The sequence below is a fragment of the Oncorhynchus tshawytscha genome, linkage group LG34, assembly GCF_018296145.1.
Source record: "Oncorhynchus tshawytscha isolate Ot180627B linkage group LG34, Otsh_v2.0, whole genome shotgun sequence".
NCBI classification, from domain to species: Eukaryota; Metazoa; Chordata; class Actinopteri; order Salmoniformes; family Salmonidae; genus Oncorhynchus; species Oncorhynchus tshawytscha.
Window position 1 is genome coordinate 13,863,751 of NC_056462.1, and position 23,784 is coordinate 13,887,534.

The 23,784-nt window shown below is 41.7% G+C and overlaps 2 protein-coding genes across 5 annotated transcripts in view; one reads left to right on the forward strand and one right to left on the reverse strand.

The window, feature by feature from the left end:
- LOC112231646 (lipopolysaccharide-responsive and beige-like anchor protein) overlaps window positions 1-23,784 on the forward strand; it is a 351,054-nt gene that overhangs the window by 177,449 nt on the left and 149,821 nt on the right. For 3 of the 4 annotated variants that reach the window (XM_042311819.1, XM_042311822.1, XM_042311821.1), the window contains exons 38-41: window positions 4,795-4,919; window positions 5,329-5,346; window positions 11,678-11,821; window positions 14,270-14,406. In XM_042311819.1, coding sequence (XP_042167753.1) covers window positions 4,795-4,919; window positions 5,329-5,346; window positions 11,678-11,821; window positions 14,270-14,406 — 424 coding nt within the window. The remainder of the gene's footprint in view (window positions 1-4,794; window positions 4,920-5,328; window positions 5,347-11,677; window positions 11,822-14,269; window positions 14,407-23,784) is intronic. The other variant, XM_042311823.1, reaches the window with a different exon arrangement.
- On the reverse strand, window positions 16,111-18,013 carry LOC112232034 (protein mab-21-like 2). The gene has a single exon (XM_024398841.1). The coding sequence runs from the start codon at window positions 17,586-17,588 to the stop codon at window positions 16,509-16,511; it is 1,080 nt and encodes a 359-aa protein (XP_024254609.1). The 5' UTR covers window positions 17,589-18,013; the 3' UTR covers window positions 16,111-16,508.

Below are 23,784 nucleotides of genomic sequence, written 5' to 3' on the forward strand. Positions count from 1 at the left end.
AAAGGTTGTGTAAAACCTCTTTCCACAATCTGTTAATGCTATGGTGTTTTAATTTATTGCATATAGTGATATTTTATGTGATTGCACCCATTTATTCATTAGTGAAAGCAACACAGACACACACACAAAAGGAGAGAGGCTGAGATCGTCTTCTAATGTTGGTAAACTTATATTTACTGCCACACAGAAAAAAAAAACAATTATATTTTATTACCTCACATAAATGTCTTATTGGCCCTTTCTCATCGGTCGTCAATGTGGTCTACATTAAACAGCATTTAGAGGCATCCAGCACTCTGCTAAGTGCTCCTTAACACACACAAACATAGTTACACATGTACATACGTGTGTGTGTTTTAAAGTTTCCATCTAAGACAACAGACGCTCCCCAGTAGTCTCTAATGAGCGAGGCCTTTATGAGTAAACTAATGACTAATTACACAAGTGGTTTGTGTAAAAGGCTGCGGCCTTTAGTCATTTTAATTGTTGTGATCTTGAAGAATGGGTGCTGCCGTTATTCTGCCAGCGCAGCCCGCCACACGATGGACGAGCTCTGAATGATTTATCATCTTTGTAGAAACTCTCTCAGCGTACACATGCACGGCGCGTGTCACATGGTTTTTCCCACCGTGGTACAGCGGCGGTCTCCGTGGGGGATTGATTGGCGACGGAGTTGGCAAGGTACTGGGGTGGACGGCGGGCGGACGCCCATCCAAGACCCTTCATTAGGAACCTGGTTGTGGTGCCGTTCACGACACGGCCAGCGGTGGAGATCGTTCCATAACACTGCGACTAATTACTCCACACTACCGAACACGTCCTCCCACTGATGGATGTGGAGGAAACCTCCTTGTAAGAGGTGTGTGTGTGTGTGTGTGTGTGTGTGTGTGTGTGTGTGTGTGTGACACTGGCTTGATAATCATTTTCCTAGATGAATGCTGTGTGAGGCAGGATGATGAAGTGGTAATTAGGGAAGGGAGACTATCACACAGCAACAAGGCCTGGGCCCTTTGTGACAGGAGGGAAATCAGGTCCTGCACATTCTGTTTGCTGGATGGAGAGACACACTCCAATGTCTCCTAGCACATACACACACGCACACATACACGCACAGGCATAACACACGCGCACATACAGGCATAACACAGACATAACACAACACACACAGACATAAAACACACACACACACAGGCATAACACACAGATATAACACACACACTTGTGGTCTCAAATGTATTCATGAAGTAGGTAGTCTAGCGGGTAAGAGCGTTGGGCCTCTAACCGAAAGGGGGCTGGTTCAAATCCCTGAGCCGTCTCGGTGGAAAAATCTGTTGACGTGCCATTGAGCAAGGCACTTAACCCTATTTTCTCCTGTAAGTTGCTCTGGATAAGAACATCTCCTAAATGACTCAAATGTAAATGCTTTCCCTCTTTTCCGCTCGTGTGTATCCTCACACCCACGTTCACACTAAGCCCTCAACAAACAGGAGCGTTATTATATTGTGGGACCTTCTTAGTTTCTGCCCTGTGTTTCTGTTTCATTTCCTCTGAACACCAGAGAGACACGTCCTCTTCACCTACTACTCCATCCCTCCTCCTCTTCTCTTCCACCGTTTCCTCATCACTTCTTCAAGCTTCTTAGTAGCGAAATACATTTTTAATGAGAGATCCTTGACATCTTCTCTTTGCTTATGTGCTTTAGAATGTTTGCCTGTAAAATATTGAATAGTTGTGCTGTCTGCTATTCCCCCATGCGCCTCTTATAAACTGCCTCGGCTTTACACAAACACGGGAGCTGAAGACAGTTTCTTCCTCTATTTCTCTCCAGAAAAGACCAGAGGCTGAGAGAGAGATGAAAAGAGAAAGAGGGGGCGATAGAGGGGAAAGGGAACGACAGAGAGATATGAAGATGCAGAGAGAGTGTGAGAGAGAGAGAAGGACAGAAAGAGAAGGATTTCTTTTTCATTCATTCAGATAAATCAAGTAATTAATGTCTTTCATAGAACGTCTTAAAGCACCTGGCTCGAAATTGTATTTATTTTCTTGTGTAAAGCCCGTCCCCTTTCAGAGGCCCTGTGTAGTCATTGGTGTTGGCCTGAAGCTTTGTGGGGAGCCCCGGGCTCCTGACTGGAGCAGCTACAGCAGCTGTCAAGACCAAAAACAAACTAGCTCCAAATACACACACACACACACGTGTACATGCATGCAAGACACGCGCACACACACACATGGACGTACAGACACACAAGTACACTCACACATGTGTAATAGTGATGGGGGGGAATCAATAGTTACAAATCGGGATATTATTTTTGACGACGTATGTGGTATTGCTTTGACAATATCGCAATATTATTTGTGTGGTAGTTGGCTGTACCTGCTCCAAAACTCCAGGATTCTTCCCTCATAGCTTGTTCTCCATCTTGTTTTTAAAATAGGGAGCCAAGATGTTTTCAGCACTTTTATTTCCATGACTGATCAAGACTCGTGTTCTCATGGCTCTCTCTTGTCTCTCTGCAGCAGACATATGTTGAGCAATATGTTTGGAACATCAAATCGCGATATAGAATTGTAATACATATCGGAGGTCCCTGGAAATTCCCAGCCCTAATGCATAACCATGTGCACAAAGAAACACACACACACACACACACACACACACACACAGAGGGTTCTGGTTCTCCCTCGTTCCTCCACTGACACTGATACACACATGCCACTCCACCTCGCCAAGGTCTGATGTCAACACTCATTTGGTGTTCAAGCTATAAATGTGTTTGACTGTATGTTCCAGTGTTGTGCTATTGTTTCCTCTTTTCCCTACAGCGTTTCCTCTTTTCCCTACAGCGTTTCCTCTTTTCCCTACAGCGTTTCCTCTTTTCCCTACAGCGTTTCCTCTTTTCCCTACAGCGTTTCCTCTTTTCCCTACAGCGTTTCCTCTTTTCCCTACAGCGTTTCCTCTTTTCCCTACAGCGTTTCCTCTTTTCCCTACAGCGTTTCCTCTTTTCCCTACAGCGTTCTCATGTGGATTACGTTCTCTTGCTGTTTAGACTTTTTTTTTTTTTTTTTTTTTTACTCTGCAACCCCTTCATTTTGATATTGTACGTTGTTGGTTTAACATACTGTATATGCAGACAGTCAGTGAAATATCAGGACATAAAAGATCTGTCTGTCTAGAGGCTGCTACTTGGTGCTCTCGTCCTGATTTATATAGCCAGGTGGAATAGGCCCTGTTTACACCAGAACACTTCTCCTGTAGCACCATGGACGTACTGACTTACAGCGCATTCAGAAACTATTCAGACCCCTTGACTTTTTCCACACATTACAGCCTTATTCTAAAATTGATTAAATAGTTTTTCTCCCCCTCATCAGTCTACACACAATACCCATAATGACAAAGCAAAAACAGGTTTTTAGACATTTTTGCAAATGTATTACGATAAGAAAAAAAATCTTATTTACGTAAGTATTCAGACCCATGAGACTCAAAATTGTTGCGCACGAATACTTCTTCACCCTTCTGACGCAGCACCTTCTGACGCAGCACCTTCTGACGCAGCACCTTGGGTTTCCAAATTTCTATCTCACCATGCTTTTATAAATCAGTACACTGGGATCTGTTTAGAGGCTGACGCCATACACCAACCCTAATGCAACCTTAAGAATAACCCAAATACACACCTGCACATGTCTTAGATCACTTGTTTTTCTCAGTGCTTTAATAGTAAATTGAATGTGTAAACCCAGCTCATAGGTGAAGGAGGGACGTGTCTGGCCTCCGTTCCACTCTACTGAGTTAGAGGGATTATGTTGTGTTCTTCCCTTGTGTTTTCATTTCTAAATGCCCAAAACATTCCCTCATAATACGCGCAATATGGAACACATTTGGCGTAATTTAGTTTGACAAATTACCAGCGATTTCTTCTCGAGCAGTAAATTAGTTATTTAGATTAGGCAAGCTTTTTTCAATAGGGGTGGGTGGGAAATAACACCTCACTAATGTTGGGAAGAAATGTATTTCCTCCTTATGCTGTGTGAAAGAAAAGTAATTAATATTTTAAAATTTAATTGAAATGAAATCCCTTTGTTTGAATATTTTATTGCCTATATGTACACAACACAATGCTGTGTAGTGGTTGTGACTCTTCATTAAAAGTGGACACTTTCCAAGTCCCTGAGATTGGGAATATGTCCAAAATGGCACCCTATTCCCTATTTAGTGCACTACTTTTGACCAGGGCCCATAGGGAATAGGGTGCTATTTGGGACACGATTTTAGTCTGAATGATTTACAACTGACCAGGCCTGGGTAAAGGAGGTGCAAATTGGGAAGAAACAGAGGCCTGTGGACATTGATTAATATTGGTAATGCCATCCCCCTCTCCCGCTTCCCTGTTTTTGTAATGGCGTTTTGGGACCAGCCCGGGCACTCGCCTGCTACCCGGGTAGAGAGGCTAGAGCCGAGGTGCCCTGCTGGGTCCCAAATGAGCCTGGAATGGGAGCACATCGGAGTGTCTGTCAGCTGCTCATTCCACCATAATGTATTTAGTGCTCGTTTCACGAGAGAGAGAGAAAATATTGTTGTTTTCAAGGTCAGGGTTTTAGGTGGTCTATCTACTGTGTTTATTTGTTGTGGTGTTGGGGGGCAAAAAGAAGACACCCAGCATAGCAAAACAAGGCCGTCTTTATGCTGCTGCTGGCCTCGCTACTCTGCACTGTGATTGGGGCTATAGGCTACCACCACGCTGTTCTGTAATTGCTAACACATGTGCTACCTCTGTTCCCCTGCAGCCGTCCTCGGGAGTTCTGGCGCCTCGACTACTGGGAGGATGACTTGAGGCGGCGCCGGCGCTTCGTCAGGAACCCCTTCGGATCCACTCACTCAAAGGCCACGCTCAAAGCTGCAGCCGAACACGGTCAGTCACCCCTCCTCGCTCAATACCCAGCGTCCTTTGCTCACACCCTCCGTGAGTCTGTGCCCGCCTGTGGCAGCAGGTCCACGGCAATAATAATAAGCACAACAGTTGCCATAAGTGTGTTATTGTACCACAAGAAACAGTAAAAAAAAAAGAAAAAGCACACCCTCATTTGAATGAAATAGTTCACACAGTTAACTGCCTAACCTGCCTCCTCATTAGTGTTAGCTATGTTAGTACGCAGTGTTCCAGTAGGCCCTCACACACTCACATCCTGTCCCTTCCTGGATCCCAAAACTTGTATGTAGAATTTCTCCCCTTTTGAGTTATTTAATGTCTGAGTTGGCATGAACCTTCAGTGGGAGCCATGTGAAATGTGTGTTTCCTTTTCTTTCCTTTTGCATGACAGTGGTGCCTGGCATTAATGGTAAGTAATATGTCAAGCCTCCCTGACTCCACCAAGCCCTTTGGTTGGTCTTCTCCCCATTTTCCCATGATGCATTATCATTTGACTTGTTGATAGAAAGCAGCAGTTGGGATCTTCCGTTCTTTCCATCTTCATTTTTCTCTTGAATATTTAATTTGACACCAAGTATAGCAGCAATTAAAATAATATGAGCTCATTAATTTAAAGGTGGGAATGTTGATTTCGGCTAGGTAGGAAAGTATTGTAGCTGTACAATGATACAAATATAAATCATTTGAATCCCAGTCGGTATCTCACCTCAACTACCTTTGTTCCATGTTACTTTCCCTGCTTTAAATTCCCAATCATGGCATCATGTACAAAATGTCCACCATCTCAGGGGATGACTTGTACTTGATTTGATGAAAAAAAGAACACTGAAGCTATAGTGCCAGAATCACATGCGTACAAATTGATCAGCTCAGAGATGTCATTATGTTCATAAAGAGAGCCGGGTGAGGAGGACCAACGGTGTTGATGCCCATTTAACTAACCTGCCTCTTTATGATGTCAAATCTTAATTGGCTAAAGGTCAACAAACAAAGATACATTAACTTTCACGGGAATAATTAGGTGTTTCTTTGAAGGTGAATATTATATGAGGGCTAATTAGTTTAGGTGAAATGAATCATTTTGGAAATATCAGGACTATTAATTACACAGTACATCTTGTTTGTGTGTGTTGCAGAGAGAAACCCAAACTAGCTTGGTTGCTCTTGACCAATATCTCAACAGTACCATGTGGTTAAAGCAAGTCAAGGATAATGTTCTGTTTAAAAGAAAACGGTAACATCAATATTACCTAGAAGACAGAAGTATCGATAAAACCAACAGTATTGATGACCTTTTACCTCCAGGACTGGAATTGGGTTTGAATTGATCCTTTCGTTTCCCTGGACTTGCTTTAAAAACAACAGGTGCAGATTCTGTTTTGAAGGCGTTTATGTAAAGTGTTGAACCCCGATTTCTGTTGAACTTCCAATGAGGACAACTGAACCAAAGTGAACCAACAGTTGAATAGTCACCGTCTTATTCTTAGCGATAACTAGGTTGGAGGAAACGTAGAATCCATTATCCACATTGGCCGTAGGACACATGTTCTCTAGCGTTCGAGTAGGAGGGACGTTTTCCCCGGAGTAGGCACTAATCCCTAGTTTCTGCTAAAACGTTATCCTGCATATCTTGGATAATAACTAGGGAGTGACGTACACTACTATTTTCACACCACTAAGCCAGGCTGTGCTGGGCTGGCCTGGTTGCTGCAACCATGCTGGAATATACAACGTGAAAAGGGAATGTCCGACCCAGCACAGCACGGTTCTGGTCGGCACAGTGTGAAGAAAGGTTTTAGTCATCTACCACATTCATTGGCCAAGTAGGTGCAGGAGTCCCCAGAGTAGAGCCTAATCCCTAGTTTCTGCTAAAACACTAAAGACCGTATTCCCAGTCACACCAGGGTTAGTGATCAGGGCCGTGCCTGTCTAGGCCTGTTGGTTTTTACCGGCTTAACCTATTGCACTCCATAATAACGACCTGTTTCTGGCCCGAAAATGTCTCCAATCTGTCACAGGGATGGAGGTAGTCCCCCCCCAAAAAGTGACATCAGTCCTCTTGACAAACGGCCCCCGTGACAGAAGTCAATAAGAATGTGATCTAAAAGCAATAAGCGTCTGGCAATCCCAGCATCCTCGTGGGCCCGTCGGGGACCGGGGACGGGCGTAATGTCTGTGGTGTGGAGATGCAGCTGGAGGGTGGAGGGGCCTGAGGACCACTGGTCCTTCTCTCTGTTACGCTGATGCTCTCTTTCTCTCTCTCGCTCGCTCTCTCTAGGTTTTTCTCTTTCTCTCTTTGTGTGTCTCCCTAATTCTCTTTTTGCTTTTCTCTCATTCTCTTTCCCTTCATCCCTTTATGTTAGATCGTTTCAAATCATCAGAGTTTATTTGGTCACGAACACAGGATACAGCAGGTGTAAACAGTGATGCTTGCTGACATCCTCAACAATGAAAGTTGAGTAGGAGCTCGACACAAGGCGACGTCTGTTGGCGCCATCTTACAATTTTAGTGCAATGAAGAACTGATTACGAAGCATATGATCGTTGAAGCGTCAGTTGGTGACTTGTAATTGTTCTCCCTTCTCCATCACTCTGACTCACTGCTCTAGTAGGGGGCATCATCAGTAAGTCAATATAAAACATGCTCTGGATATATTCAACACCATAGGGGGGACATATTCTGACATATAGGGTGTGTTTTGATTTCAAAGTCACTACTGTAGTAAAAATAGCTACCAGCCAGTCTTGGTAATACCTCTACAGAGTATTGCCCTGTTAGTTGCGTATGCACACACACACACACGCGCGCTACCCTGCTGCATTTGGGGGAAAGAACATATCATTAAAATATCTCTTTGACTTGAGGCCTGACTGCGGCGTCCATTTTCTGATGTAACCTTTCTTGTTGTTTTCATCGACCCGACATTTGTAACGTGTGTGGAGCGCAAGGCGAGAGTGCAGTCGTGAGTTTTCAAACAGGGAACAGAGGTCATATCTGGCTGTAATTATTCTGATCCCATGAAACAGGGAAAATAGAGAGAAAACCCTCTTTCCCCAAACAAAACATTTAGTGCATGATCACGTCTGCATTTAACATTTATTTCCAGCTACTAGAGTGATGGCAACACTTTTCAAATCATGAAAACACGCTCAAGAATAGAAATTAGACAAATTTAACCAGTAAGAGAATTTTAAATAAAACATTTGGGGAATTTAAAAAGTATTGTTTTTCTGTCAACTTATTTAGCAAAAAAAGTGCATCGTTTGTTTTACAAAGTATAAGCATTTTACAAAGTATAAGCATTTTACAAAGTATAAGTAAACCCTATCGTAAATGGCATCTTTTTTATGTAAGATATGTAGGAGGAAAACATTCCTGTATTTAGGCCATGGACAATCCTTAGATTCTATACAACTGTGATCATTCATACCCAGCCAAGAACCTTGAGGACCATTTCCACTCTGAGAGCCCCAGCCGGCCTGCAGACGTGTGGTGGTCAGGCTGGTTGGGTCGGTGAGGGGGCTAGTTATGTATTTATGGCTGGAAAGAGACATCCTTTCTGGGGATTGATTTGGTCCTGCCCTGGGTGAAGGGAGGACTGTGGAGGGAGGCTGGAGGAGAGGTGGCTGGCAGAGTAAATACTTGAAGACTAATGTCTCTGTTCAGCAGATCAATACTCGCCTCATGACTCCAGCTCTTGGCCATGGTCTCGTTAAAAACACATTTGTTAATTCTGACAATTTAATTGCTCTTGACCAAGCATGCCTTGAGCTTTAGTAATGTAAGCATATGAATTAGCATTTTGAACCTCTGGCAATAGGGAAATGACCTGGGCCTCAACGTAGCATGTCTTTTAGTATAGCGTGAACGTAGCAATTGCATTTTGAACCTCTGGATAGAGAAACAATGGGGCCTGAATGTGTAATGAAGACTGGTTTTATTCACGTCATGTTTTTTTTTAATGACATGTTTAGACTTTGTACTGCTGTTTAGTTTTTACTGTGCTTTGGTTGTTTCACTTTTAAGTTGAAATGGCGTTAAATGGATTTGAATTGTTTGATACACACTCCCACATTTGATCATAAACACACACATGCATTCAGAACACTTCTCTGTACATATATCATATATCAAAAATATACATCCTATCAATTATGTTTTCAAGAATACTATATTTTATCTTATGTCATTATGTAATATTGGGATACATGTATCAGAAGTATAATCTAATAATTGAGTTTTTATTTTCTTAACTTCTCCTGGCTGTTTATTTTGACTTACAAAGTAGTTTTGAAAGCAGCACAGTGTTTGTAGAATTGTATTTGCACACAATAGACAATCTAACATGACCAATTCTGATAATACTATTCACGACTAACAAGTAAATCATTCACAGCCTATTAGTAACATTTATTGGCAGACTAGTAAGTTGATATAGTAGCAGTAGTTGTCACGGTAGTGTTTTCTTCTTCGTTGTAAACACAACCCAAGACCCTTCCACATCCATATGCTAGTGTGTTGAGTATTGTGGTCTTCCCAGGGTGAGACTTAGTGAGCATGTTTATGACAGAATGTACAGAAGTTCAAATGCACATGTCTGCCTTTTTCATCTCACTGCTGTCAGTGAGAGAAAGTCTTCCCGGCCCATCGGTCTGTCCAGTCAGTTCACTTGGACGGTGTGAATATACTATACTATTGTAGCATGTGGTATGTATTAGAGATCTGGTAGTCATTTCAGTGCCGCTAACTAAAGAATCCTCCGGGGAGACTTAATTACAGGAAGACCAGTCTAAATATCATTGAGCTGCATATTTTCCCTGACATGAGATTTCTCAGCTCTCTTAGACTCACTCTCTCTCAGCTCCCTGTCTCTCTGCTCTCTCTCTCTCAGCTCTCTTTCGCTCTCTGTCTCTCTGCTCACTCTGCTCTCTCACTCTGCTCTCTCTCTCTCAGCTCCCTGTCTCTCTGCTCTCTCTCTCTCTGCTCCCTGTCTCTCTGCTCTCTCTCAGCTCTCTTTCGCTCTCTGTTTCTCTGCTCACTCTGCTCTCTCACTCTGCTCTCTCACTCTGCTCTTTCAGCTCTCTCTCTGCTCTCTCAGCTCTCTTTCTCTCTCAGCTTTCTCTCTTTCTCTCCCAGGTCTCTCTCTTTTGTTCGTTCTCACTCTGCTCTCTCTCAGCAGTTTTGGGGTCCATATATTATAGTTTGTGATGTTGAGAAAAATGCTAATTATCTTAGGGTCTAAACCCCGTCAGGTGATGCTGCTCAGAGAGATTGGAGGGGCCACTGGGTCACTGTCCAGTGGTTGTGTAGTGGAGTGCAAAGAAACCATGTTGAGTGTAACACACACACTCTTTCTCTCTCTCTCTCTCTCTCACACACACACACACACACACACACACACACACACACACACACCAAGGGCCTGCATGATGTGGGTTCTGTAAATGTTTGCAGATTACTGTTTCTCTTAAATCCTTTTGGACCTCAAGTCATGTTAAGTAGAAAACATGTTTAAAGTCCGTAAGCTTTGGAGGCTCTTTTGCTTTGTTGTAATATCTTTGGCTCGTGTTTCTGGATATTGGGTTTGACCAAAATCATTTTTTTGTTTTGATGACTTGTAAGGGCACAGCACAGGCAAATGGTGGTTTTAACAATGCATTTTATATTTTCTTATCAGTACATTTTATACTTTACATACAATGTTGTATATCTGCATTAGAAATACACTGAAATACACTTATTGCCTGGGTATCAATTAAATAAAACAATTGGATTTGAACTATTAGATTAGTGCCATTCAGGTTAAACAGTAAACACAAGTCGATACAATGTCGCGCTTTGACATTGTAACCCTCTCCCGTTGCCAGATGGGTATTGCTAGCCTACGTTGGCACAGCGCCTTTGGAAAATAGCCATTATGAGATAAGATGAGAGTCCGATTTGTTAACGTAACCTTTCATGTTCACAATAACCCCGAAGGCTCCCAAGAGTCATTGCTAGTGTTCCAGCTGGGTTTATGGCTCTATGATAACTTGACAAATTTTACAATAATATATGAAAATTGCATGAAGTTCCACTTAAAATTGTTGCCAGTTTTCTATCATGGTTTTATAAACTTGTTTTGATGTTTCCATCAGCTTGCAGCATCTTTATGTTGATGTTATTTTTCGCATGGAGTTTTTTCATTGTACTAAGAATCATATTAGCATTAGATCCGTGTTGCATCTGAATGTGCACTTGAGTTATAAACTATTAATTTATGTCATAATTATAGCATTATTCAATTTTTATCAGACTTATTCATGCTATTTTGTCAAATCTTAAAATACTTTTGAACAATTTAATTTCGAATCCATTCTGGAATCCAATGCAAGACGTCAAGACTTAGCCTAAATAATTAAAGACATTTCTGGCAAAATAGACAACTCAACTCAATGAATATTTATATTGACATTTGACTATTCACTTTACTTTCGGAGTACGAATTATTGATCAATTAAATATGCTACAATATGAATAGATTATATAGCCTTGCATTTTCAGTAATCTTTTTAATTTAACATCTGTCATACCTGTGATATAGTAAACTATCATTAAATATAGCCCAGAATAGCAGCGTATTTTTTGTCTATATATTTCAAACGCTTCTTGTTAGGATACTAACCTCTGTACAGAAAAGTCACTTGGTAAAAACACAATTACGTTTGGATGGCGGTTTAAAATGCTTTTCTTCTCTCAGCTCCGGAGGAAGATATCCTCAAAGGCAAACAGTCCATCAGAAGTCACGCGATGGGAAATCAGAACTCTGAGAGTGAGATATTGTTGGATGGCGACGATGACACTCTATCATCCTTGGAGGAGAAGGAATTGGAGAACCTAACAGGTAACGCATGCAGCTCATCCGTTTCATGTCCCCGCGCGCATCATCTAGAGGGGGCTGGGTACGCACGTTAGTTGAATTCTCCCCCTCCCGCCTTTACAGCGTCTCCATTGCTAACGCACGCGGGTGCTGCTAGGGTACTTTGAGGCGCGCATGCAGGATAACGGGGCTCCGGAACGGTTAAGAAGGAGGGATAACCTCCCCAGCGCCTCCCATTACCCCTGGAGTCTCATGATGTTTTGTGATGCTCTGGCTTTGGGAGAGTAGAGGATAATAACACACACAAACATGTCCTATTGGCGCTTGTTTACAAGTTCACATATCTCAAAGCAAAGCTCATTTTTGTTTGTAATGAAATTATAGTACAAAAGTACCAACACGCTTGTGTAATATGATTCATAGTTAGCTTTTGACACAGTAATTATTACATTTTTTTAATAATCGAGAGGTTGAGAATAGGCCTATAATTGTAGAAGTGAACTGTGCATTTGGTCTTAATGTTTTTGGCCTCGAGGTTAATTTCTATTTTGGGGCCTACCTCCGACTTCCTTTATGTTAAATGTTAAATGAAAACCGCAAATTTGTACTCGTGACAAGTGCGATATTTTGATACATGCGTCCCATGTGGGCCTATTTTATGATTGGGCATAGCGTATAGGTGCACTGCTTTTAGCTAAACGGTATTATTTTCACATTTTAGAATAGCACTATGGACGTTAAACATTTATGTGTCTTTAGTTGTTTATGATTGCTCTAAATGTGCAGTTTTCCTATATGAATCCATGTCGAATAAATAGTATAGGCGGAGATCAAAAAGACTAGGCTTTGTCGTTAACAAGACTCAAACACATAAAATGATGTTGCTGTCCAATTTCTTATCCACTTTAAATCCATTATCTCACATCCATATTGATGTAAATGATGCTCCCTATACCTGGAACTCCTATAGGCCTATTAGTTATTTTACTCATCGGATTGCATCCTATATAATCCTCAATTTCCCCACATCATGGCTTTCCACTATAACTTGTTCACCCACTGTAGACTAATACGCTCAGAGCGCAATTATATGAAAACACAACCCCCACGATGACAATGGGGTTAAGGGGAGATTCCCATGCATAATAAAGTGACAGGGATTCTGAAATGAAGTGGAAATTGTCATGTGGGTCTCCTACTCCTCTGACTAGACAGACAGACAGGACGCAGCGTCCCAGTACAGGCAGCTGTCTGTCGGAACAACACCAGGTGTAATTGAATGTCTCCATGGCAGTGATTGAAAAATGTTATTTCGCGCCCGGATTACATGCTAATGCTCACAATGCTCGGAGGGCTAGGGGGAGGGAGGGGTGACGGCAACAAATGAACATATCTGTTTATTCCATAGCCATCCGTTTCGGAAAGACTTGGGTGCTTTGGGAAATCAAGCCGGGCTCTGAAGCCCCTTTCTGCTGCGCGGCACATCTGCAAATACAATGCTTCTGCACACGTGGAGCGCGGGGCAGGAGCGGCAAGAGCTTACACGTTTCTCCCTCGAGCGGCCTTCTCATTGTCATACTGGCATAAATTAAGATTGATGAGAGATTAAACAGACGTAGCACCAGCCCGCAATCAATGGGGCCTGATTGACAGCTGATTCTATTTTTTGACAAAGCTGGTCTGTCTTGGGTTACGCAGATGCTGATATTTTATTTTACTCAGCGGGTCAAACCACCTCTCCCTTCCTGTAGTCTAAAGAGGAACTTTTCAGATCATGGTGATTCTGGTTTCAGTGCTTACAAACACGCCATATTATATCTAACTCGATCTAGCAGGGAAATTAGGTCTAATAATAATGCTAATAATAATTGTGAAATGTAAAATTGCATTCTTAATTTAAATTGCAGTTACACAAATCATTTGCATGCAGGTTTAAGCTAAAAATTATACAATTGAGAATCAGATGTATTTTTCTTCTTGACCTCGCATCTGATAGATAGGCCTATACAACCGACCCATCGCCTTGAGCAGGGCTGCCCACCCTCTTCCTGGAGATCTACTGTCCTGTAGGTTCAGTCCAACCCTAATTTAGCGTATCTGATTCCGCTAGTTAAGGTCTCGTTGAGCAGCTAATTAGTAGAATCGGGTGTGTTAAATTAGGGCTGGACTGAAACCCCACAGGACGGTAGATCTCCAGGAAGAGGGTTGGCAGCCCTGGCCTAGAGCAAATATTTTCCCTCATTAAAAATGCATATGTGGCCTTCTCTATATTGTTATGGTATTTTCACGGAGACAAAAAGAGCCATCAAAGTCAGTGCGTGCCCTTGTTGAGTTTATATGTTTACTTTAACACGCTGTTGCCCTTTGAAAAAACTCTCGTTTTCTCGAGGAGGGGCAGGGGGTGATATTTGTAAAGCGGGCTAATGTTTGCTTTCTGGCCCGTGCCGTTGTTGGGCCCTGTCTGTCTCCTAGGCCCTGTAAACATGAGCACTAGCGCTCAGCTGGTCGCCCCGGCGGTGGTGGTGAAAGGAACGCTGTCCATCACTGCATCTGAACTCTACTTCGAGGTGGATGAAGATGAGGCCAGCTTTAAGAAGATCGATCCAAAGGTAAGAGAAGGGGTTTAACTTCCATTGATCCAAAGCAGGCCCTCCCGCCATTCTGTAAAATCAGCTTTCAAAATGTCTCAGGCCTTTCTCCCAGTCCTTCCCTGACCCCAGCACATCCAAGTCATGCTTTTCTACAGCCTAATTGCTTTGTAATGCCTTTATAATAATTGAGTAAATAACTCCAACCATGAACATGCGTAGACTAAAAGCCTTTAGGCTATTGCATGACGACTGTAAGCAGCCTCGACTTCTGCGATCATTATCAGGTCAAATAATTATTGAATAATCCAAATGTAGATCGAGACTCAGTAATCTCTATAATTGAGATTATAACAACCGTATAGGCTATGATGCTGTTATGTGGTGTGTTATGTGGTGTGTGTATTTGCGTCGTGAAAGTTAACATTAAGCTATAGCTTCACTCGTGCTTGAATTGCATTGGTTTGGGTGGGCTACGTCATTGACAACATCACGTCTCTCTGAAAACGGGTGTTTGCGCTGCAGATTCGATACACAAAGGCCTCAGATCCTGCAGAAGCATCACAAGCAAACGTTTCAAAAATAAGTTAGTCTATCGCACATCATAATACAATGTGCCTGATACTGAGAGAAGACTAGGCTTGCTGTTCTTCCTTCGGGTCTTTCAGTTGTTCGTGAAATACAGCCCAGGAATCAGGAATAGTGTGTTGGCCAATGGCTTATGTTGTGGTACATTTTGTTGAGAATAAAAACCATGAAATGACTTGAATGTATTATTCGACACCTTTGAAATGTAGCCTATATGACTCATTTGAATATCCTAAATAACAGGCTATAGTGATGAATATTCATTTCAAAACATCCTCTTTCTATTTGTATTCAACAGTTCAGTGATAAACCAAATAGGCTGCTGCTAATGGATAGCCTACTGTACTAATATTCCCGCGTGGTGTTTAGTCGTTCGTAGCGAAAGCAATATGAATCAGGTCTCGTTAAGAAATGGGCCCCGACTTTCCCTGGCTAGTCATTGAGTGACAGTTGTCTATCTTTTTTTCAGCAGTCTGCGCCCAGGGTTATTGGCAATAACAGTTATAATCATAATATAGTTATAACAACAGATAAGTTCATTAATCAACATTTGAGGTTTTGATTTTCATGCGTTAATATTTTTCTATTGTAACGGCAAACGAATTAACCTGAAATTAGCAATGGTCTATTCTGGTGAATGGGCCTACTACAAGTGGTTGTTGTGTTTCTCTTTATCCTCGTGCTATAATTCAGCGGAGAAATTGCACATCTCCCCAATAGTTAATACACAGTAATAACAGACATGCATACCGGTGTGTTTAAATATTATTTTTGCAGCCATATAGCATATCGACATCAAACTGTCGAGTAAATAGACGTTATTCTTTTGTTAAAACAATTTTCATCAAATTGAACTAAATTATAGTGTGATATATTAATTACTCCAAGACGAAAATTAATGCATGTTCTCTGATATGCATAATCATGCAGAACTCGTATTTTGTATCAATTTAATCTAGGCCCAAGATTTACCGAATGTAAGTGTATCAACATTCCTTTTTTACGCACATTAATTATGTTTTTTTTCACACAGGAATTGATTTCACGATCCTCTTTATCTCGGAAATATACATTTGTATTACTCTTACTAAACAATGCCAGTTCTCAATACATGTATAGAAACACAAGGCCAAGTTGTAATGTCATTTTCTTTAGTTTTATTAACATTTCAGTTTAAGGTCACGTAATGAAAAATTGGAACTTGGCACGCTACATTTTTATTCTTTCACTTAAAGATTTTGTGCATATAATTTTAAATAAACATTTATTCACTTTGTGAAAACATTTTAAAACAAAACAACAAAAAGTATTACATTTAGCTTAATGTACCTTCACGTTCTCCCTCTCTGAACGGCAATGTCCCATTACACTCCGTTGTAAAAGGTTTTTTTGTTTGCTTGTTTTTAATTTCTCAATTGTTTCACATTGCTCGGAGATACCAAGATCATGACGTTTTCCTCCACTGTGAAGTGATCTCAAAAAACGTCACCTCGGCCCTAAATAGCAATAGAATCACAATCAGACAATTCGACAGTTTATAATTTGTCCAAACTTTTTGCATTAGTGAGGATTTCCCTCGCCAGTCTCCACGTCTGCTTTGCGGCAGCTTCCAGGGCCGAGTGGGGCTTCCCCTGAAACAGGTCCAAATTTGGTAAGAAATAATGGGGGCATCTGCGGCACTGCAAACACGAGATGAGCTGCAGCAGAATTCCGTTGATTCGATCTCCGAGGCAGGACTCATCCCAGTCGGTCTCTCTCGGGTGTTTCTCACACTCATACAGGAGCAGGGTCTTCATGTGGTAGCTCTGGAGTGGTTGACCGGGTAGCTCGAGATGACGGTCGCGGAGAGTCTTCAGGACCGAGAGGCATCTTTTCCTGCATCCCGCCATCAGGAGCCTATTCTCGGCCTCGCTGAACTGCAAGACCCAGGCGTCACTCTCAGCCGAGCTCTGTTTCCCGGTCAACGAATAGCACTCTTTGGAGAGCAGGTTAAAGCCCTCGGCCTTGACCTCGGCCACCCGGTTCGGACCAGGCCAGGGGATATGGGGCATGGGCCACTGGGCAGCGCTCCTAGGCCAGATCCCTGTGCACTTGAACGCAGGGGTGATCTGAACCACGTATCTCTCCCGGATCCTTAGTTTTACCTCACTTGTATCTGCAACCATTTTAACCACGTCACGGTAGCTACACTTATCCACCGCTTGCGCCACCAGAGTCTGAAACCTTGAACGGATCTTCCGGGCGGAAAGGTAGCCCGAGGCCGTTATGAACTCGACCCAGAGAGACATACTTCTTTTGCGGCCGTCGCTCAGCTTCAGTACAGCGCAGCCGGGCAGAGAACCGTCGTCAACAAAGTTGAACACTCCCATCTGGTTGAGGTAGAGGACCACCTCGAACTCGTTGGGGGCTATGACCTCCATCCCCTCGAAGCGCGCCTCTATCTCGCTGAGAGAGGAGATGAACCGGGGTTCCTGCACCTCGACCTCCTTCAGGACGTCCGACACTACCTTACACACCTCCCGGATAGTCTTTGCAATGGCCGCTTTTCGAGTTTGGCATCTCTCGCTGTAGTATTTGTTGAGCTGGTAGACCAGCTTTGCCTGCGTCGCGATCATGTTTGGGCAGAGGTCCGGGCTGTACACCGGAGAGTCGCAGTACGTTGACGGATCCAATGCTTACCGGTAAAGCCAGAGGCGAAACGCTCTTCCCCAAGCAATGGAAAAAATATATAATTCAACTTTTTTTGCGTACACAGCGGATGGACGTCAGACAGTGTCGGAAGGAAACCGATAGGGATGCAACGTAATAGGCTACTAAATATCAGTCCAAGTCATATGCAGTAGGCAGCCCCAGAATGGGGTGGGCTCAGTGTACAGTATAATACCGTCCGTGTCCTCGCGCTTGCAGACCCTAAAGGATAAAGCTCTGGTCGTGACCACTCATCTCTCCTTGTCCGTTCGGTTGAACGTGAAAACTATGCGTTATTCTCCTACCTTGTCCCACTGTTGTCCACACTCAGCTGTGCGAGCTGGTCTTGTGTAGTTTATGAATGGTCCCCTAGAAGAGTGAAAGGGGTTGGGCTTCTCCTCCTGCAATCAACGGCGGAGCTGTCAGTGCAACCAGCCAATCAGAGGCCTCTCCGAGAAGCACTCTTTCACGAGAGGCACACTTTCCCTCTCCAACATCCTGCGCGCGGAGCCTCTGCTCCCAGGTCGAGATATAGGAAGATAAACGGTTCCTTTTCGTATACACACTTTGTGCTCTTTTCTACGAAGTATATTTAATACGTTTTAAAGACAGCTGTATCTCTTTTGCCTTGACCTAGCCTTTTTTTTCCAGGTGTGCACGTGCACAATATAAAATGGAAATATTTAAAGGAGAATAGGTTGCGCATTGAGTGATGCTGGATACCTGGCAAGGGAAGTGTTTATTTACTGGCTCGCTTCATGTCTGAATGGCATCAATTTGGAACCCTTTTGTTTTTCTATGGCAGTTAATGAGGCTTGATACTACTTTATAAACATCAGCACTAATGTTTTAATCGCTTTTGACAATGAAACCAATACGTTTTTTAAATGTTGTACATTTATCGTATGTATGAATTATTTTTACTATTCGTGCATTTGCATATTTCTAGTGAATTGCTAATTTATGTATACCAAGCAATTTTTGACTAATGTTTTATGACATTTATGCGTCAAGAAACAAGAAAGACCAATTTTATTAGAAAGCGCGTCTCCAGGCTGCGGGTTCAACACGGTGTGTGATAATCAGGTTAACGAGATAAATCGAATGTTCAGTGAGTGTACAATATTTCTAATATTTGTGTTTTTTTTCTTCATAAAATAGCATATCATTATGTTTTCCTGATTTTGAGTATTTTTTTCTCTCCAGTCTAATAGGCTAGAAGTTGTTCACATTTCAAACCTCTAACATATTCACTTGTCTTAAAGGAAATGCTTTTTGTTTGTCATTTTGTGCCTAGTGGTTTCATCTTGGTGTATCGTGACAGTAGATTATAGGCCTGAATAGTTCAAATTAAACCCAGTCATTTCCCTCGGATATCGGATTAAGAGCAACAACCTTCCCCTCACTGAAATGTGGTTTATTGTTTTACCATACAAATTTGGCCTACTAATTTCCCTAATATTCTATCGGCTAAATTAACATCATATTACTTCCATATTTGACCCATTTCATGCCATTGCACAATTTAAGAACGGAGAACAATTCCTCCTAGAATGGATGCACACGCACCTGCAGTGCAAGTTTTAGCACGCGTGTAATTATAAAATGTGTTGAACGATAATAAGACTATAGGCCTATTATTTTAATTAACATCGTAAGACCCTTTGAGATGTTAACGTGGTATTCCCAATACTATGTTTGGGGCCTGTTTTATTGCAGCCTATTTGCCCTTGTTGTTTTATAAAGCGCATGTTACATTTAATAATGCCTAATTCAGAAAAAAAGCTAAAGGTCTGATGTTTATCTTTTCACATTCATATTACAACAATTTAAATATGTAATTGATTTCCAAGAAGCTCAATTATATTTTTAAATCACTCTAAAGTCATAAACAGACGGCTTTTTCTTTCTCATTGTGCGCTGTGCGTGGTTTTCCAAAAATGCACGTACTTTTAATCTGGTCATCGCTTTATCGGCGCGTGAACCTTGTCGGTGATGAATAATAAACGGACAGGCGTTCTTCGCGCGGGCCCGGGATTGTAATTGAAGTTCTCTTATCACCCCAGACTTCATGTTAGATGACTTAAGAACCAATCACCGTCTCCTCGCGGGCACAGCACCGAGACGCGCGGGGAGAAGGCGGGGTGTGAGACTGGTCCTCAGACAGTGATGCTGCAAAAGAATGGCCCAAAAAGTAACGCATCAGTTAAATGAAAGCTACTTAAGTTAGATCAATAGTTTTGCAAACAGGACTTTATTTGCAGCTCTGAAGCTTCTTTGCCCGTCCTCCCGCTGTAGACTACTCAAGTTAATGAGGCGCAGGTTGTTAGGAGCTTTGGCATTAAATTCATTAGGGAGTCAATTGGACATTCTCTGTCCAGTGGACATCGTTTTTATGCCGGGATCCCTCGAGGCTTTTGGCCTAATTAGACATAAGTGTTTTAATTGCAACGACTTTTAGCTATTTGGAGCTGGAAATATCTCCAGATCCTTGTTGTGGTGTTAAGCAAAGCACCCAACGATGCAATGACGCAGAGTTAACATTGCTTATCAAAAATCTATATTAATGATATGAAAACCTTCTTTCGCATTCTTATGTACGTTATGAAGTTATTTCAAATGTATATTTGATCCGTTTAAAAATATATTATCATACAATAGTCAGCGAAGCTAATTTAACGTGTTTAGACATACGAGGGAAAAACCGCTTACGCAGATTGTTTGGCTCTTTAAACAGAGACAGACTAACATTTTAAATGTAATTGATGGTAATATTAGTAAATGACTGAAACACTTTTGTCTCAATGTTATGCAGGCTTTATACAGCCAATGCCTTTTCTTGTAGTTTAGTATTACAAAAACACAACGATTATTTCCCATTTTGGAGAATATGCTTTTTGCGCCAAATATACATTATGTTTCCCACAGATTGGTCAGCATGACCACGACACAAAGGTTAATGGACTGAAACATTCCTGGAATACTCATGTACTCTATTTAGCTTTAGTTTCTCATTCTCACCACATTCATTGTAGCATCGGGTTTAGCTGAAGACTGGAAAATGCAACCGCTGAAAATACAGTGTGGATACTGAAATAAGCCACAAAGTTGGCAGAAACCAAGTGATAAAGTGTTTTTCAGTTTTTCTCTGCAAACAGTTTTTCTGTAAAAGTTTAATTATTTTTTGAAACAGTAAAATGGCAAATGCCTGTGGACTTGACGTTCTCATAGATTCCAGTAGTGTTGATGAAGCTACTAACACTACAGAGAGTACAGATGACTGTAGTGCAGGAGATGTGGTTGGGTGATATTTGGGGAGACGTCTTCTATGATATGCTACTCCAGATATTGCAATTGTTTTGTGCAGTTAATGAGTAAATCATTCCAGCCTGTGCTTATTTATGATCTTAACTTTAAATCAACTTTGTATTGTGAAACAGTAAGGCTTAGTTAATTAATTTAGACTTCATTTTCAACATATTTAAACAGCCTAACTGATATAACCTCAGTTTTTGATTTGTTAAGTTCAAATCGAGTAGTCTTGCACTTCCCGATATATCGTCAATGTCAAATATCACGATATTCAATTTGATCATATATTGGCCCAACCCTAGTAGGAGACCTCGGGACAGATTCACAAAACTCACTGTCTTGATTAACTAACTATAAGCCTGGATGTTGAAAAACTATAAAACTGTAGTTAAGGGGTGTTTCTGTTGGGTATTTTAATTTAATTGAGGGATTTGTTTTATTGGCTATTTCCTGGTTCAAGTTAAGGAATGTAACCTCAAGTCTGTGATTATTTTCACTTATGATGAGTGTATTTGGTGTTTACACATATACAGTGCCTTGGGAAAGTATTCAGACCCCTTAACTCTTTCCACATTTTGTTACGTTACAGCCTTATTCTAAAATTGATTAAATTGTTTTTCTCCTCATCACACAATACCCCATTATGACAAAGCAAAAAAAGTTATTTTTTGTTGTTGTGCAAAATCTGAAATATCACATTTACGTAAGTATTCAGACCCTTTACTCAGTCCTTTGTTTAAGCACCTTTGGCAGCGATTACAGCCCCGACTCTTCTTGGGTTTGACGCTACATGTTTGGCACATTGTATTTGTGGAGTTTCTTCCATTCTTCTCTGCAGATCCTCTCAAGCTCTGTCAGGTTGGATGGGAGCGTCGCTGCACAGCTATTTTCAGGTCTCTCTAGAGATGTTAGAAGCCACTCCTCAGAAAAAGGCAGATGACAGCATGATGCTTCCACCACCACCATGCTTCACCATAGGGATGGTGCCAGGTTTCCTCCAGAGGTGAAGCTTGGCATTCAGGCCAAATAATTAAATCTTGGTTTCATCACACCAGAGAGATCCCACACCCTCCCTTTTGTACACTCATTGTTTGTTTGTTACCTATGCATAGTCACTTCAGCCCCCCCTACATGTAGAGATTACCTCAACTAGCTTGTACCCCTGCACACTGACTTGGTACCGGTGCCCCCTATACATAGCCTCGTTATTTTTATTGTGTTATCTTTATTATTACTTTTTATTTTAGTCTACTTGGTAAATATTTTCTTCTTGTTGAACTGAACTGTTGGTTAAAGGCTTGTAAGTAAGCATTTCACGGTAAAGTCTACACTTGTTGTATTCGGCGAATGTGACAAATAAAATTTGATTCGATTTTTTTGTCATGGTCTGAGAGTCTTTAGGTGCTTTTTGGCAAACCAAGCAAGCTTGTCCTGCCTTTTTCTGAAGAGTGGCTTCTGTCTGGATACTCTACCATAAAGGCCTAATTGGTGGAGTGCTGCAGAGATGGTTGTCCTTCTGGAAGGTTCCCCATCCCCACAGAGGAGCTCTGTCACAGTGACCGTTGGGTTCTTGGTCACCTCCCTGACCAAGGCCCTTCTCCCACAATAGCTCAGTTTGGCCCGGCGAAGGCCTCTGTGTTCTTGGGGACTTTCAATGCTGAAGAAATGTTTTGGTGCCCTTCACAAGATCTGTGCCTCGACACAATCCTGTCTCGGAGCTCTACGGACAATTCCTTCGACCTCGTAACTTGGTTTTTGCTCAGACATGCACTGTCAACTGTGGGGCCTTATATAGACATGTGTGTGCCTTTCCAAATCATGTCCAATCAATTGAATTTACCACAGGTGGACTCCAAGTTGTAGAAACATCTCAAGTATGATCAATGGAAACAGGATGCACCTCAGCTCAATTTCGGGTGTCTCATAACAAAGGTTCTGAATACTTATTGTAAATAAGTACTTATGAATAAGTACTTATGAATACTTATTGTAAATAAATAATACAAATACAAATACAATTTGCAAAACCTGTTTTCGCTTTGTCATTTTGGGGTATTGTGTGGATTTATGGAGAAGGAAAAAAATGTATTTCATCAATTTTAGAATAAGGCTGTAATGTAACAAAATGTGGAAGAATTCAAGGGGTCTGAATACTTTCTGAATGCACTGTATAGGCATGCTATACACACACACACACACATGCAATCTGGTCATTTTCTCATGATCCTGCATATTTGGTATTTTTGCATTAACCATCTGTTATATGAACCTGTTCCCATCTTTGGTTTATAGTTTGAGTGGCATTCATGTCAGTGTTGTAGTCAACCTACAACATACACCTCCTTTTTGTTGTCATTAGCAATGTTTTGGATCTGGACTAGAACCGTAGTAGAATTGACGCTGTCAAGAGACGAGATAAGCCACATAGACGCAAACGTTCATTTGGAAGTTTCTAGCAAAAATACTTGAACTCTAACCGAACAGGCAACGTTACATTAGGTACTGCGTGATGTATGGTTTACTTACAACCTTGATTTATTGTGAAGATTTAAAAAATGCAAAACTGTTGAGATTTGACATTCTTTTCCCCTGAATCATGCCCGACTGGAGGAATAGTTGTACTCAAAGACCCTTGGCGTGCAGCTTAAGAAAGAAAAAAAGAACGGTTAAGGGTTTTTATTTTAGACTGCAAGACTGTTTAATATCAAAAGCACAGTTCAGGCCCTGAGAGATGAATACACACCCCCAAGCGTGTGTCCCAAATGACACCCCATTCCCTATATAGTACAAGAGCCCTATGGACCCTGGTCA